The sequence below is a fragment of the Oncorhynchus gorbuscha genome, linkage group LG17 (assembly GCF_021184085.1).
Source record: "Oncorhynchus gorbuscha isolate QuinsamMale2020 ecotype Even-year linkage group LG17, OgorEven_v1.0, whole genome shotgun sequence".
Classification (NCBI taxonomy): Eukaryota; Metazoa; Chordata; class Actinopteri; order Salmoniformes; family Salmonidae; genus Oncorhynchus; species Oncorhynchus gorbuscha.
Window position 1 is genome coordinate 22,665,500 of NC_060189.1, and position 16,699 is coordinate 22,682,198.

Here is a 16,699-nt window from a genome sequence, read left to right on the forward strand (position 1 = left end):
ATTTGCCAACAAAGGGCAGGCAAGCAGGCGAGGCCAGGGACCAGGGACCAGGGACCAGGGACCAGGGACCAGGGACCAGGGACCAGGGACCAGGGACCAGGGACCAGGGACCAGGGACCAGGGACCAGGGCCCTTAGAACTGCTTGTTAAGCTGCTCTGCTGCATTGTCAGATTCAAATGGTCCATTTCACCTACACCTCCCATTAAGGCTGTAGGAAGCAGGCTCACGCTGGGAGAGAGCAGGCTCTTTTATTGGGGGTTCTTTACCTCGACACTGACAGAGGGAGAAGGAGAGAGAAAAATTATCACAACCAAAAACGGCAGCTTGGCCCAATGTGTTGTTTGGTTTGCATTGGGCAAGCGTTTTTATGTGGCGGTGCTGTGTCTGCTGACTGCGAAGGTGGGTTTATACACACTCAAGTCATTAGCAGGGTGTCGCTCCCATTAGGCGGTGGAAACCGTCACTGGCAACAATAAACAAATCTGCCAGGCTGGCCGCATGCTCAGACTGCCAGGCGCTCCACTCCCAGTCCCAGTCTCAGTCCCAATCCCAGTATCAACCCAGTTGGCTGTCACCAACGGCCCTAAACCATGCACGCCTAAGCGCTGCCTCAGACATTCCCGCCCCATTCACATACGTAAACATGTGCAGTCAAATACACATACACAACCAAATACTCCACTCCTCTTTAGTGCAAGAAGGAAAATATAGATGTGATTTTGACCAGTGCATGAACGATTTAATCTGGGGAGACAGAATTGCAAAAATGGCTAATTTCATTCCAATGCTGTTCACTCACAACATTATGTACTAGTCTGGGAAACTGGGGGCACTAGTCTGGGAAACTGGGGGCACTAGTCTGGGAAACTGGGGGCACTAGTCTGGGAAACTGGGGAAACTGGGGGCACTAGTCTGGGAAACTGGGGGCACTAGTCTGGGAAACTGGGGGCACTAGTCTGGGAAACTGGGGGCACTAGTCTAGGAAACTGGGGGCACTAGTCTGGGAAACTGGGGGCACTAGTCTGGGAAACCGGGGGCTACTAGTCTGGGAAACTGGGGGCACTAGTCTGGGAAACTGGGGGCACTAGTCTGGGAAACTGGGGGCACTAGTCTGGGAAACTGGGGGCACTAGTCTGGGAAACTGGGGGCACTAGTCTGGGAAACTGGGGAAACTGGGGGCACTAGTCTGGGAAACTGGGGGCACTAGTCTGGGAAACTGGGGGCACTAGTCTGGAAAACTGGGGGCACTAGTCTGGGAAACTGGGGACAATAGTCTGGAAAACTGGGGGCACTAGTCTGGGAAACTGGGGGCACTAGTCTGGGAAACTGGGGGCACTAGTTTTGGAAACTGGTGGCACTAGTCTGGGAAACTGGGGGCACTAGTCTGGGAAACTGGGGGCACTAGTCTGGAAAACATGGAAATCTTCCACATTTGACATGAAACACAACTTCATCTATAAAAGTGGAACTATTCACACATTAGCGTCTGTCAAGAAGCAGGAAACAATTTGCAACGGGCTTCAACATTTCTTCTTTCTAAAATAACTACTTTCATCATTTTTATGGCATTTCATTTTCTAATCAGGTGAAAATAGGATTGTAACTGAAGTTTATCACTATTTAATTGAAAAAATTACTGTTGGGCAGAGAGGAAATGACAGGTTGTCAGTACTATAGACAATATCCTTCAGTAATAATGCACCAAACAGCGTGGTTTTAACACAGTTAAGGAGTTCCTATTTGTTTGCTCTCACCTTTCTGAATGTCCTTCATTTCAAGGTGAAGACTTGAGATGAGGATGCCCACTGCTTGGGAACGTTTCCCATCCAGCAGCTTGATAATCTGCAGAAAAGACATGAATATCATATTTTAATCACATTGATTACATCGAAGAGTGAGAATTCCATTGGATTACACATCCTCTATTTGATCACCATTACCACGTGACTGAAGAGGCACAGTTTATACAGTTGATAAGATGCAGACCAACAGTTAATCTTAAATTCAAGTAATAAGATTTATTTGACTAGAATACTAGACTATGATTTAATATGATATATTCAGATGAAACAGGGACACAGGTTAACATCATCCACAGTCTTTTTCCCAGAGAGGCCAGAAGAAAATATCAGTTAGTAACATCCCAGAGCAAGACCACTTGAAGATAGATTGACTCTGGGAGGGGAGAGAAGGAGTGCTCTAGAGAAGAGTCATTCTAACATCTCTGTGGAGCGTCTGGATTGACCCTAAAGCCACACCAATCTACACAGTGTCATAATCCTTCACGGTCCATGATAACAGGCTGAGAGACAGTGAGGATAGAAACCCACACGCCACAGACAGCAGGACTTATCGAATGACATCACTAAAAACACAGAGCACAGAGTATAGAGAAAAAGTACCCCCGTTAAAAGTACATGATATAGTCGGAAACATAAAGCCACAGAAAAGTAAAAAAGTAAAAAATGAAACCATAAAAGGACATCTTTTAAGTCTAGAAGAATAGGTTTTTTATAACAAACTATAAATTCACAGGATTTTTATTTGTGCCTACACATGGTCACAATGACTTATTACTGAATTACCCATTAAGCTAGAAACAGTTTTGGCAAGGTAAAGCCCCGCTCTACAACTTAATGTCTCAGCCTTCTTCATTAGGAAGCACTGGCCGTTATTACTGCATCTCAGCTACCGGGCCATCCAGTGGGAACCAAGGAGCAGAAGCCTTAGAAGTGAGTATTGCATTACAGAAGCATACTGCTTCCATGTCATTACCATTATCACTGAGGATCACCCTGTATGGGGACATGAGAGGGGAAGCAGGCAGAGTGAGAGGCCTTCCCAACACCTTTAATGAACTGCACTGGTCGGGCCACACTGAAAGCTTCCCAGGAACCCTGGCCACTCGCTGTGGCCCCAGAAGCACCAATTAGCCTGTCTAGTTGACTTACTGAGAAATTACAACTGATCTGGAGGAACAAACCTGGATGCTCACTCTCAGACACGCAAGGAAGGAACGTTATGATGCTGATGCTGAGAGCTCGGTTAGAAACCCATGATGAATATAACAGCTACATCCAGTGGACACTGGGAGAACTACCCACCAGTCCAAGTCAAGGCGAAGTCCTTCCAGCAGACCAAAAAAACACTTGAAATATAGAGGAGACATTGGTTTGACACTGAAATGAAGATTAAAATAACAAAAGGAAGAGGGAGTGCTTTGAGGAGTAGCAGGTGGCTGGTGTTGGGGAGAGGGCACCAGGTTCATCAGAGAGCTGATAGTTTACACAGCCATGGCTGAGGGGGCAGGCAGCTAGACAGGTGCCTGGGAGCCAACACTGTCAGAGTTCACCCACCCTGGAGATACGTTACAATAATAAATGGATCAAGAGAACACATCAATAACACCTTCCACTGAATGCTCAACATCCCCACACAACGTTCTGCAAATCTTACAACCACTCTCCCACTCAACACTCAAAATATGACTTTAATAAACCCCAGTGTGAACGATTATGTCATCCCTAAAGATGTAGGGTCTGAACAAATTAATGCCACTATTTGTTTTACAGAGATCCATGGGTGGTGGGAATTGCTGGGCAATGTTTACGCAGGCTGTATTACTGGTGTATACGCAGGCTGTATTACTGGTGTATATGCAGGCTGTATTACTGGTGTTTACGCAGGCTGTATTACTGGTGTATACGCAGGCTGTATTACTGGTGTATATGCAGGCTGTATTACTGGTGTATATGCAGGCTGTATTACTGGTGTATACGCAGGCTGTATTACTGGTGTTTACGCAGGCTGTATTACTGGTGTATACGCAGGCTGTATTACTGGTGTATACGCAGGCTGTATTACTAGTGTATACGCAGGCTGTATTACTGGTGTTTACGCAGGCTGTATTACTGGTGTATACCCAGGCTGTATTACTGGTGTATACGCAGGCTGTATTACTGGTGTATACCCAGGCTGTATTACTGGTGTATACGCAGGCTGTATTACTGGTGTTTACGCAGGCTGTATTACTGGTGTTTACACAGGCTGTATTACTGGTGTTTACGCAGGCTGTATTACTGGTGTTTACGCAGGCTGTATTACTGGTGTATACGCAGGCTGTATTACTGGTGTTTACGCAGGCTGTATTACTGGTGTATATGCAGGCTGTATTACTGGTGTATACGCAGGCTGTATTACTGGTGTTTACGCAGGCTGTATTACTGGTGTTTACGCAGGCTGTATTACTGGTGTATACCCAGGCTGTTTTACTGGTGTATACCCAGGCTGTATTACTGGTGTATACCCAGGCTGTATTACTGGTGTATACGCAGGCTGTATTACTGGTGTTTACGCAGGGCTGGGGGGCAGTGGTTGGGAGTGGGGCACTGTCAGGGTTTCCTCATCTCCTTAACGCAGCGCAGCACCCGGATCCTGTAGCTCATTATCCTCACACCCAATATGCAGCGACACGCGCATCCTCTCCTTTCCACTTCAAATGCCCCTACAGGTGTCATCTCCTCCAGCCCCACTGTGGAGCCGAGTGGAGCCACATGGCTACAATTACCCCCAGTCTGGTCTGGTGTGTCCTGGGCGGCCATGGACTGTGGAGGCTGACAGAGAGCTCATTCCTCTGCATGTCATCTCTGCTGCTTTGATATGATAATCAGTGGCGGGAAAGAAAAAGGCCTCCAGAGAAAACAGCAGCTTTCAGTTGTATTGGACACATGATACAGATTAGCACTTCCATGTACAGACTCACCCCTCTACCATTCCCTTACCGCCCCAACTTCCACTTAGGGTCTTGTATGTAGAGTTGTGCATTAGGAGGGATGGGAGAAGAATGGCTAATCTCCATAATGCACATACACATTCCACCCCCCCCCCCCATCCCATCACACCCCCGATGAGGCCCACAGGTGTTATCTGATCTGGCAATACTTTCTGAACAAGTTACAAGTGCGTCAGGCATGTATAGGTGTTCTGTCATCACACACACCACTGTGTGCCCTACGGCGAACATGCTTAGTGCAGTGAAAACCATCATGTGTGCAGAGTGTAGCTGCTCTTCATAAAGTTGATGGAGACGACTACAGGGCGGAGATTGAATTACTTGTCTCTGTGTCGTGTAGAACCGTATCGGTGTGGTGGCGAGGCCAGGACAGGACTATTGGCTTGTCAAATCTCCTCGGGGTAAGATATTGCAGAGTAAGGCAAGACAGCGCTCTTGATTGACCCCATGTCTCCACAGGCCCAGTCTGGCTCTGTCTGTTAGCTAGCTGGATGACAGTCTGCTCCCCCCACCACCTCTCTCCAGCTCCCCTCATTCCAGACCCCCTCTCCCTTCCCTTCCCTTCCCTTCCCTTCCTTTCCTTCCCTTCCCTCCCCCCTCTCCATCCTCATCTCCTCCACCTTTCCACTCTCCTCTCTTCCCCATTCTCCATCCCCCTCTCCCCCCTCCTTTGTCTAGTCAGAGCCAGTACTTCTGGGAACCTATCAACAGACGATGATTCAGAGAGTTTGAACGTTGGAAGATAAACTTTTAGGGATAAAAGATGAAGCAGTAAACAAGTTACTTTTGTTTAGCTGACCCTTCTAAATGTGTTTGAGTGCCAAGGGGCTGTAGCCAACCCTTTCCACAGTTGTGGTAGTGTCTCCAAGTAATCATAGCTGAACACAGGCTGCTGTCTCTGGCCTGGTATAGTACGGCCCCTAGTACAGCTCACTGCTCACGGATATCTATACCACATACTGTATCTACTATCTCAAATAAGAACTACCAAGAAAAGTATTCCCATTTCTAGTGGGTATGTGCATTTGTGCCCACACAGCTCAGGCCAATGCTCAGGCCCCATGTTGTTGTCAAGTCCAATGCTGCAACTCTGCACTCCTGCAGCCGTGTGTGTCAGCATTCCCACTAACCCCATGGCACTGAATGTGGCGTCCAAGCAGTTAAAAATCGGCCACTAGCCCAGACTGTCCCCTTCCCAATCCATACACATTGTCATCAATCTGTCAAGGCTCCAGTCCACTGTAGAGGCCTCAGTATGGGTGTATCCATCCAGTCTGGTCACTCTGAACCCACAAACATTTGATCCAACTCAGATAGCCACAGAGAGACTCCAAGGTGGCTTAAGTTAGCGATTAAGAGCGTTGGGCCAGTGAACCAAAGGTCGCTGGTTCAAATCCATGAGCCAACTAGGTGAAACATCTGTAATTGTACCTTTGAGCAAGGCACTTCACAGCTATCAATTCTAGGAAGAGAACATTATCGTAATGTTCCCCTAATGTTTGAGTGTCCTGTTTTCCGATTGTTAGGGGAACATTCGATCTATGATAGCAAAAACCTTCTGAAAACCTTTTTAGCATGTTTTGGCGTATGTCTGTTGGGACGTTGGTGGAATATTCTCCTAACCCTCAGAAAACTGGACACATGAATGTTCTTGCAATGTTCCCATGAAATGTGTCTAGAACACTAATATATTACATTCTGAGAACATGGCAACCATGTTCTGTGTACAGTACCAGTCAAAAGTTTGGACACACCTACTCATTCAAGGGTTTTTCTTTATTTTTACTATACACATCCTGAACGTGTGTTTTTGGGTCATTGTCCTGTTGAAAAACAAATGATAGTCCCACTAAGCACAAACCAGATCGCATGGCATATCGATGCAGAATGTTGTGGTAGCCATGATGGTTAAGTGTGCCTTGAATTCTAAATAAATCACTGACAGTGTCACCAGCAAAGCTCCCCCACACCATCACACCTCCTCCTCCATGCTTCAAGGTGGGAATCACACATGCTGTGATCATCTGTTCACCTACTCTGCATCTCACAAAGACACACGGTTGGAAACAAAAATCTCAAATTTGGACTATTCAGACCAAAGGACAGATTTCCACCGGTCTAATGTCCATTGCTTGTGTTTCTTGCCCCAAGCAAGTCTCTTTTTATTATTGGTGTCTTTTAGTAGTGGTTTCTTTGCAGCAATTCGACCATGAAGGCCTGATTCACGCAGTCTCCTCTGAACAGTTGATGTTGATGTGTCTGTTAATTGAACTCTGTGAAGCATTTATTTGGGCGGTAATCTGAGGTGCAGTTAACTCTTTTTTTAAATGTTTTATTTCACCTTTATTTAACCAGGTAGGCAAGTTGAGAACAAGTTCTCATTTACAACTGCTGCCTGGCCAACATAAAGCAAAGCAGTTCGACACATACAACAACACATGGAGTAAAACAAACACAGTCAATAATACAGTAGAAAAATAAGTATATATATAATATATATAGATAAGGGAGGTAAAGGCAATAAATAGGCCATGATGGCGAAGTAAATACAATATAGCAATTAAAACACTGGAATGGTAGATTTGACAGTAGAAATACTGGGGTGCAAAGGAGCTAAATAAATAAATAACTCTAATGAACTTATCCTCTACAGAAGAGGTAACTCTGGGTCTTCCATTCCTGTGGAGGTCATCGCGAGGGACAGTTTCATCATAGAGCTTAACGGTTTTTGTAACTGCACTTGAAGAAACTTTCAAAGTTCTTGAAATTTTCCGGATTGACTGATGTCTTAAAGTAATGATGGACTGTCATTTCTCTTAGCTTGTTTGAGCTGTTCTTGCCATAATATGGACTTGGGTCTTTTACCAAATAGGGCTATCTTCTGTATACCACCCCTACCTTGTCACAACACAGCCGATTGGCTCAAACGCAATAATAAGGAAAAAATTCCACAAATGAACTTTTAACAAGGCACACCTGTTAATTGAAATGCATTCCAGGTGACTACCTCATGAAGCTGGTTGAGAGAATGTCATCAAGGCAACTTTGAAGAATCTCAAATCTAAAATATATTTGTTTAATACTTTTTTGGTTACTACATGATTCCATATGTGCTATTTCATAGTTTTGATGTCTTCACTATTATTCTACAATGTAGAAAATAGTTAAAATAATGAAAAACCCTTGAATGAGTAGATGTGCCCAAACTTTTGATTGGTAATGTATGTGTGGTAGGACATTAATGGAATAGTCTCCTAACCCACAGAAAACTGGACACATGAATGCTTTTGCCACGTTGCATGAATTGTGTCTATAACATTCATATCTTAGTTCTGAGAGCATGGTAACCACATTCTGGGTAAGTTCTATTTGACATTAAGGGAATGGTCTCTTGCAAACATTCCTTGCACATCACAGGAACATTCTTATGAAAACGATAGTTAATGACCTAATGAGACCCTTAAGGGAATGCTCTCTAAAGTTGTGGGAAGTTTGTTGTTAGCTGGGTTGATCAGTCCTGCCAACTATCTTCTGTCTCACTGACCCTGCCTGCAGGACTGGCTGGCCCCTAAGTCAGCTTCGTAGCTCACATTGATATCTGACCAAGCTGCATCAGCCCAGGAAAACATTAGTAATTGTGCATGTTCTATAATTTCTCTCAAACGATAACTATGACCAGGTTCAGTAGGAAAATAACTATCAGACTTAGTTGAAAGTACAATCCAAAGAACATTCCAAGCCATGGCATAGGACAGTTTAGTCTGCAGCTGATTGTGAAGTGTAAGCAGAAGGTCGTCGAAAGGTGGATTCTACTCAGCTCTGCTTCCATTCACAGAGCCAGAGAGAGGAGAAGAGAACTGAACTCACTGCCACCTGATAGCTTGCTTTGACCTAGCGCAAGAGCTGGCTACACCAATCACCAGGAATTGGACAGTTGGGAGTAAGAGGAGAAAAGGGAGGGGAGCAGTTTACTCCTTGCACACTTTGTGTTCTTTCTAGATTAGACTCCATGTAAGGCTGGGATCCTTAGTTGGGCTAATTCAGCAGAGCTCCTAATGGAATGTTCCAGAGGTAAGTGGTCTAGGGTCGGAGAATATGGGATAATCTGCTGACACCATTGTACTCATTTAGCAGCTGCTCTTACTGGAGTAACAGTAATAATGTCCTCAAAAATGTGTTTATGTCAATATTTTCTTTCTGACTACCTAATCTCAATCATTCCTAATATTGATGAGGAAACTCGAGTAAAGGAAATATGAATTGAAATGTGCCACTAACGCCCCCGTGTGGTAGCAATTAAACACCATTACGATGACAAAGCATTTTCTTTCGAGAAGACAGGTGTCTGGGAATTACAACGTGCCATGCAAAATATAGTGTGTCGTCGATACTGAAAACAGCTTTAGAGTTACAGCATATGGGTCCCTGCATGGAAAGTCCAATAGCACTCATCACTTTCCAAGCACAAGATATTTAAGACGCTCCTCCTGAGAGAGGAAAAACAGTAGGAGCCAACACAATATAATAGCAGAGAGAAGAGAATGTATGAGTTAAACCAACCTTCTTAGTCTTGGCCTTCTTCTCAAAGGTGTCTGAGAGGGGCTTCTTCTTTGGCTGCAGAGTGGCCTTGGAGAACAGGTCCTCAAACTCCTTGGTGTCTACGATGTCTGGCTCCTCCAGAGAACCCCATAGTGTATTATTACTGGAAACAAGAGACAGGCTTTTAGTCTGGGGCTGGGGGAGAGATACCCTTCTATATGCTGAGGAGCACCCCAATTCAACATAAAACCCTCTTTAGTGACAGTGTTACTGTGATGAAAGAAGAGTGCGTTACAGAGGTGACTTCTTGGGAGAAGTAGAATAGCTAGTGGACTGCTCAGTACAAATTGTCCTGTGACAGAGATAAACAGATATGAAGCAGTTTATTTGATGTTTACTCGGGCTGTCCAGTGTTTACTTCCATCTTTTGATTTATAGCAGACGTTTGCTGGAGTGAGAATTTGAAGAATGCATTTCCACTTTTTAATAAAGTGACATTTATGACTGAGGCTTCTGAAAATCACGTGAGTTAAGTGTCCCTGAGTTTGAGATGTGAGATTTCAGCACTAAAGGAGCATTTCAAATAAACTACCAGGAAGATAGGAGGTATTCTGTTTCCTCTGTTGCTGGGTAACGCTGAAAGCAAACAGAGAGGGAGTCTGAAGATGTCTCTGCACAGGAGTCTTCCAGAGTTCAGCCCTGCTCTGCTACCATTACTTTCCATTCCTCTTTTAACTCACAGAAGACAACTACCCCTTGGGTCAGACAGTGCGGTAGCCTTAGACTCGGCATGATACGTGATCCAGCCTCCTAGTCTCTGATAATGCAGGGAGAGGAAGATGAAGTCAGCAATAACTCAGCCTGTTTATAGCCCAGGTCAGGCAGCTTCACAGGCAGCAGGTTTATTGAGACAGTTTCATCAGGACCCACCCACGTGAGCAGAGTTACTGTATGTACACTGAGTATACCAAACATTAAGAACACCTTCCTAATATTGAGATGCACCCCTCTTTTTGCCCTCAGAACAGTCTCAATTTGTCGAGGCATGGATTCTACAAGGTGTTGAAAGTGTTCCACAGGGATGCTGGCCCATGTTGACTCCAATGCTTCCCACAGTTGTGTCAAGTCGGCTGGATGTCCTTTGGGTGATGGACCATTCTTGATATCCACCGGAAACGGTTGAGCATGAAAAATCCAGCAGCGTTGCAGGTCTTGACACAAACCGGTGCGCCTGGCACCTACAACCGTACCCTGTTCAAATGCACTTACATCTTTTGTCTTGCCCATTCATCCTCTGAATGGCACACATACACAATCCATGGGTGGCAGGGTAGCCTAGTGGTTAGAGCGTTGGACTAGTAACCGGAAGGTTGCAAGTTCAAATCTCCGAACTGACAAGGTACAAATCTGTCGTTCTGCCCCTGAAAAGTAGTTAACCCACTGTTCCTAGGACATCAAAGGGATCCTTTATAGAAAATAATAATTTTTATTAACTGACTTGCCTCATTACATAAAGGTAAAATAAATAAAAATGTCTCAATTTTGTCAAGGCTTAAAAACCCTTCTTTAACCTGTCTCCTTCATCTATACTGATTGAAGTGGATTTAATAAGTGACATGAATAAGGGATCATAGCTTTCACCTGGATTCACCTGGTCAGTATGTCATGGAAAGAGCAGGTGTTTTTAATGTTTTGTATACTCCGTGTATAACAGGTCATGTTAACTTTCAAAGTAGAGCTAATCTACTGATACTACTGTGTATTGTTGCATGATTTAGCAACTTTCTATAAAGGATCCCTTTGTAAAATGTAATAGGCCTACTGTTTGACACTTTTTACACTGCTTTTGGCTTTTGGTAGGTTAAAGCACTGTATCCATACTGTATATACAGTAGATATGCCTTAAATGTGTTTGGGTTCTCTCTAGTCATGTCATGAGGTCAGGGTTTGGCAGGCCCAGGTTGTTCCACCCGAGAGGAGACATTTTACAACTGTGGAGACAAAGTGAACTCAACAAACATTCCAAAAAGTTGGCAAGCTAGTCATGGCTGAAATACCACAGCAATCAACCACATAGCCAGAGACTCAATTAGGGTGAAGTGAGTCCAATTGGGTCCTATTTGCTATTGGCTTCCCACAGCGGTGGTGAAAGTAACTGTCTGGGACAGCCCAGAATAAGCTTTAACCAAGAACATAATGTTACTCCTGAAAATCCACCCTTTCATTTCATACTGCCTTCACAGGGACCAACTCAAATAACTCCATGCAATGGGCTCTGACTCCAGCACGCTGCAGTGGAGGAAACAATGTCAGAAAATGTAAATGTAAATGATAAATGACCGGATCATGCCTGTATTGTCATTTATGCATTTCCCCTATAAGTCATGTATTCAATCCCCTATATGTCATGTATTCAATCCCCTATATGTCATTTATGCATTTCCCCTATAAGTCATGTATTCAATCCCCTATATGTCATGTATTCAATCCCCTATAAGTCATGTATTCAATCCCCTATATGTCATGTATTCAATCCCCTATATGTCATGTATTCAATCCCCTATATGTCATGTATTCAATCCCCTATAAGTCATGTATTCAATCCCCTATATGTCATGTATTCAATCCCCTATATGTCATGTATTCAATCCCCTATATGTCATGTATTAAATCCCCTATATGTCATGTATTCAATCCCCTATATGTCATGTATTCAATCCCCTATATGTCATGTATTCAATCCCCTATATGTCATGTATTCAATCCCCTATATGTCATGTATTCAATCCCCTATATGTCATGTATTCAATCCCCTATATGTCATGTATTAAATCCCCTATATGTCATGTATTCAATCCCCTATATGTCATGTATTCAATCCCCTATATGTCATGTATTCAATCCCCTATATGTCATGTATTCAATCCCTATATGTCATGTATTCAATCCCCTATATGTCATGTATTCAATCCCCTATATGTCATGTATTCAATCCCCTATATGTCATGTATTCAATCCCCTATATGTCATGTATTCAATCCCCTATATGTCATGTATTAAATCCCCTATATGTCATGTATTCAATCCCCTATATGTCATGTATTCAATCCCCTATATGTCATGTATTCAATCCCCTATATGTCATGTATTCAATCCCCTATATGTCATGTATTCAATCCCCTATAAGTCATGTATTCAATCCCCTATATGTCATGTATTCAATCCCCTATATGTCATGTATTCAATCCCCTATATGTCATGTATTCAATCCCCTATATGTCATGTATTCAATCCCCTATATGTCATGTATTCAATCCCCTATATGTCATGTATTCAATCCCCTATAAGTCATGTATTCAATCCCCTATATGTCATGTATTCAATCCCCTATAAGTCATGTATTCAATCCCCTATATGTCATGTATTAAATCCCCTATATGTCATGTATTCAATTCCCCTATATTTAATGTATTCAACCCCCTATATGTCATGTATGCAATTCCCCTATATGGCATGTATGCAATTCCCATATATAGTGCATTCGGAAAGTATTCAGACCCCTTGACTTTTTCCACATTTTTTTACGTGACAGCCTTATTCTAAAATTAATTAAATTGTTTTTTCTCCTCATCAATCTACACACAATACCACATAATGACAATGCAAAAACAGGTTTTTATAAATTTTTGCTAATTTATAAAAATAAAAAAAATACAAAACTGAAATATCACATTTACATAAGTATTCAGACCTTTTACTCAGTACTTCGTTGAAGCGCCTTTGACAGTAGATTACATAATGGATTCTTCTTGGGTATGACGTTACAAGCTTGGCACACCTGTATTTGGTGAGTTTCTCCTATTCTTCTCTGCAGATCCTCTCAAGCTCTGTCAAGTTAGATGTCAGGTCTCTCCAGAGATGTTCGATCGGGTTCAAGTCTGGGCTCTGGCTGGGCCACTCAACGACATTCAGAGACTTGTCCCGAAGTCACCCCTGCATTGTCTTGGCTGTGTGCTTAGGGTCGTTGTCCTGTTGGAAGGTGAACTATTCACCCCAGTCTGAGGTCCTGAGGGCTCTGGAGCAGTTTTTCAAAGAGGATTGCTCTGGACTTATCTCCGTTACTCTTCGCCTCGATCCTGCCTAGTCTCCCCGTGCCTGCCACGGAGAACATCCCCACAGCATGATGGTGCCACCACCATGCTTCACCGTAGGGATTGTGCCTGGTTTCATCCAGACGTGAAGCTTGGCATTCAGGCCAAAGAGTTCAATCTTGTTTTCATCAGACCAGAGTATCTTTCGCCTTTTGGCAAATTCCAAGCTGGTTGTATTGTGCCTTTAGTGGCTTCTGCACTGACATGCACTGTCAACTGTAGGACCTTATATTGACAGGTGCCTTTCCAAATCATGTCCAATCAATTGAATTTACCACAGATGGACTCCAATCAAGTTGTAGAAACATCTCAAGGATGATCAATGGAAACAGAATGCACCTGAGCTCAATTTTGAGTCTCATAGCAAAGGGTCTGAATACTTATGTAAATAAGTTATTTCTGTTTTTTATTTGTAATAAATTTGTCAACATTTCTAAAAACCTGTTTTCGCTTTGTCATCATGGGCATTGTGTGTAGATTGCTGAGTTTTTTTATTTTATTTACTTCATCCATTTTAGAATAAAGTTATAACCTAACAAAATGTGGAAAAAGTTAAGGGGTCTGAATAATTTCCGAATGCATTGTATATCATGTATGCCAATCCCCTATATGCATGTAGAAGATGTACCCCCCACACTGCAGGAAGACTCCAATAATCCCCTGATAAATTTGCTGAAGGAAATCCTAGGGGAAACACTAGTGTTAACTATTTCTTCCTATTACAGGTGCCTCATAAAGCCTGCTCTGTGTACACAGTCAAATTGTGTATATCTTCACATTTGTTCGTTGACCTGGCCTTATTTCAAAGTGTACTGTATTTCCCCTCATAATGTCCATTAGCCCAAAAACTTGTTACAGTTAAGAGTCCTGTTTAATTCTGTTCTCCTGTAAACTTTATAGCAGACATGAAACCCCTGTGGCCCACTCAACCCTCCACCATTGGCCAGGACCAGAGAGTGTGAACCACAAGTCAACTTCCTTTACTAATCCAGCCATAGAAATACAAGGCCATAAAGCTGGGAGCCTGGTATTCAGCAGTACAAACCACAGCCACTGGAAATTAGCTGAATAATCCACTACATCTCACTGGGGCACCTGTACTCATCCAGAGTACTGGTGCAGGGGAGGTCAACCCAGCCTGATGCATTACTGAATGACAGTGTCTCTGTACCGGATGGCAGTGACACACTGGGGAGACAAGGATGATAATAAAGCTTATGAATGGGCTATAGAAGTAGTACATACTTATTGTCTTGGATCTGTATCCTCGTCCAGTATAGAGGCTTCATGGGAGTAGCAGGTTCCAACGCAGGTTTCCTTGGGGCCTTCTCTGCTGCCTGGCCGAACCCAAACCCAAATAATCCACCCCCAGGAGGAGGGGGTGGGGCACACCCAGGTGGAGGGGGAGGAAGGGGAGGACCAGCTCCAGGTAACCCCGGAGGAGGGGAAGGGGGAGGTGGGGGACCAAAACCTGGGAGGGGGGTGGAGGCGGTGGCCCCATGTTGCCAGGTAACGGGGGAGGTGGAGGAGGAGGAGGTGGAGGCGGTCCTGATTGGCCAGGGAGGGGAGGAAGGGGGGGGGGGGGGGGGGGGAGGGGGAGGGGGCGGGGGAGGTAGGCCGGGGATTCCTGAGGCTCCTCCATGCAGACTCAGGTTGAGTTTCTTAGGCACGTTCTGACTGGGGCCGAGACTGGGCCGACTGGCCTCACCCTCGGGCGTCCTGAGGAAGGTCTCCCTGTCTGTCTGGATGCAGACATTCCGAAATGTTTTGGGAGGCAGGTCGTCCTCGGTGGACACGCAGGCCTCACGGAGCTCACCCCTCTCGTGGCCCAGGCTGAAGGCCTGTTGACGGTCTGTCTGCATCATGCAGATGACTCCGTCCAGATGGGACATGGCGACAGCATGCTCCCCTCGCACCTGGAAGATCTGTAGCTCAAAGTCTGCCTGTGTGGAGCAGGAGCACAGAGATAAATCAGAAACATCCCACTCAGCCATATGAAACACAAACACATACTGTGGGGCTCCACAAAGACCCCTGGGTGACTCAAAATGTTCATCATGACCTTCATGAGATGAAATGTAGTCATTTCTAACATAATGCCCACTCATTTTCATTCCAATCTTTCATCGCCAACCGAAAAGTACAATGACTGACAACATAATGAAGAGCTAATAAGCTTGATGTTGATAGACGTTTCAAACATCAACACAATCCAGACAAACTTGAGGAAAAGTGTAAAGGAAAATATTTTGCTTTGTATCCGACACATGTTCCATGTTAGCATGTGGTCAGCTGGGAAAATGTGTTAGGCACGTTTCTATCCTTTCTCATGGTTTAACTACATATTTAGGAGTGTCAATATCATGGCCTAATGCAAGGGATCAGGGACAAATGACAGGGTAACACACAGAGGAAGACAGAGAAACCTATATCTGCAGAATCAGCACTGCTGTAATAATAGTAATTTTAAGACACACTTTCCAGACACTTTGCTCCAATAAGCTTGATCTTCAAAAAAATTGTTCCATAAATAAGGTCAATAGTTTGCTCTATCATCTGGCATGTTTTGACATGCATTCTTATTCATCTCAGGCTGATCTTGGAAGACAGAGAAAACATTTGACTACTCCACTGAGACCTGTGAGAAACTATTTGAAATACTGTTGTCAGTTGCACCTCCTTGGCACCGGTGGCTCAGTTGAACAAACAATGCATTATAGTGCTTCAGTGGAATCTAGTAAATTCCTAGGGTAACGGAGACATTTCCAGTTGGAGAGAGACAGTTCAGTAAATGAGATATCTGTGTGCATCCAGCATCCAGGTTGTAAATGGCGATCTTATTTCATATGAGGACATCACAGCTTCCAGAATCAATGCTGACCGCATATCAAATGTGAATGTGGTCTGTCCTACTGGAGGTGAGCACTATCATTCCAACAGAGTCAAACACATTTGACCATTTCTGTGCTGACAAAACCTTGGGACTGACAACAGTGTTATACCACAGAGGTGTGTCAATTACTCAGATGCTTTAGTTAAAATGACCATTTGAAGGAGTCAAAAGATGACACCAGACCCACTTTGACATAGAGTTTTGAATAAGCCCAACAGGTGAGGCCAATAACATTTAGATAGACACTAAAGGCTGTAAGTGTTCTATGGTGATGAAGAGAAGTGTTAACCACACTATGGGACAAGCTCAGACGTCCAGCGTGG

The 16,699-nt window shown here is 44.0% G+C and overlaps 1 protein-coding gene across 1 annotated transcript in view; it reads right to left on the reverse strand.

The window, feature by feature from the left end:
* LOC124001280 (formin-like) overlaps nt 1-16,699 on the reverse strand; it is a 64,163-nt gene that overhangs the window by 39,747 nt on the left and 7,717 nt on the right. Inside the window, 5 exon segments of the mRNA XM_046307940.1 lie at nt 1,756-1,843; nt 9,354-9,495; nt 14,729-14,960; nt 14,963-15,066; nt 15,068-15,426. Coding sequence (XP_046163896.1) covers nt 1,756-1,843; nt 9,354-9,495; nt 14,729-14,960; nt 14,963-15,066; nt 15,068-15,426 — 925 coding nt within the window.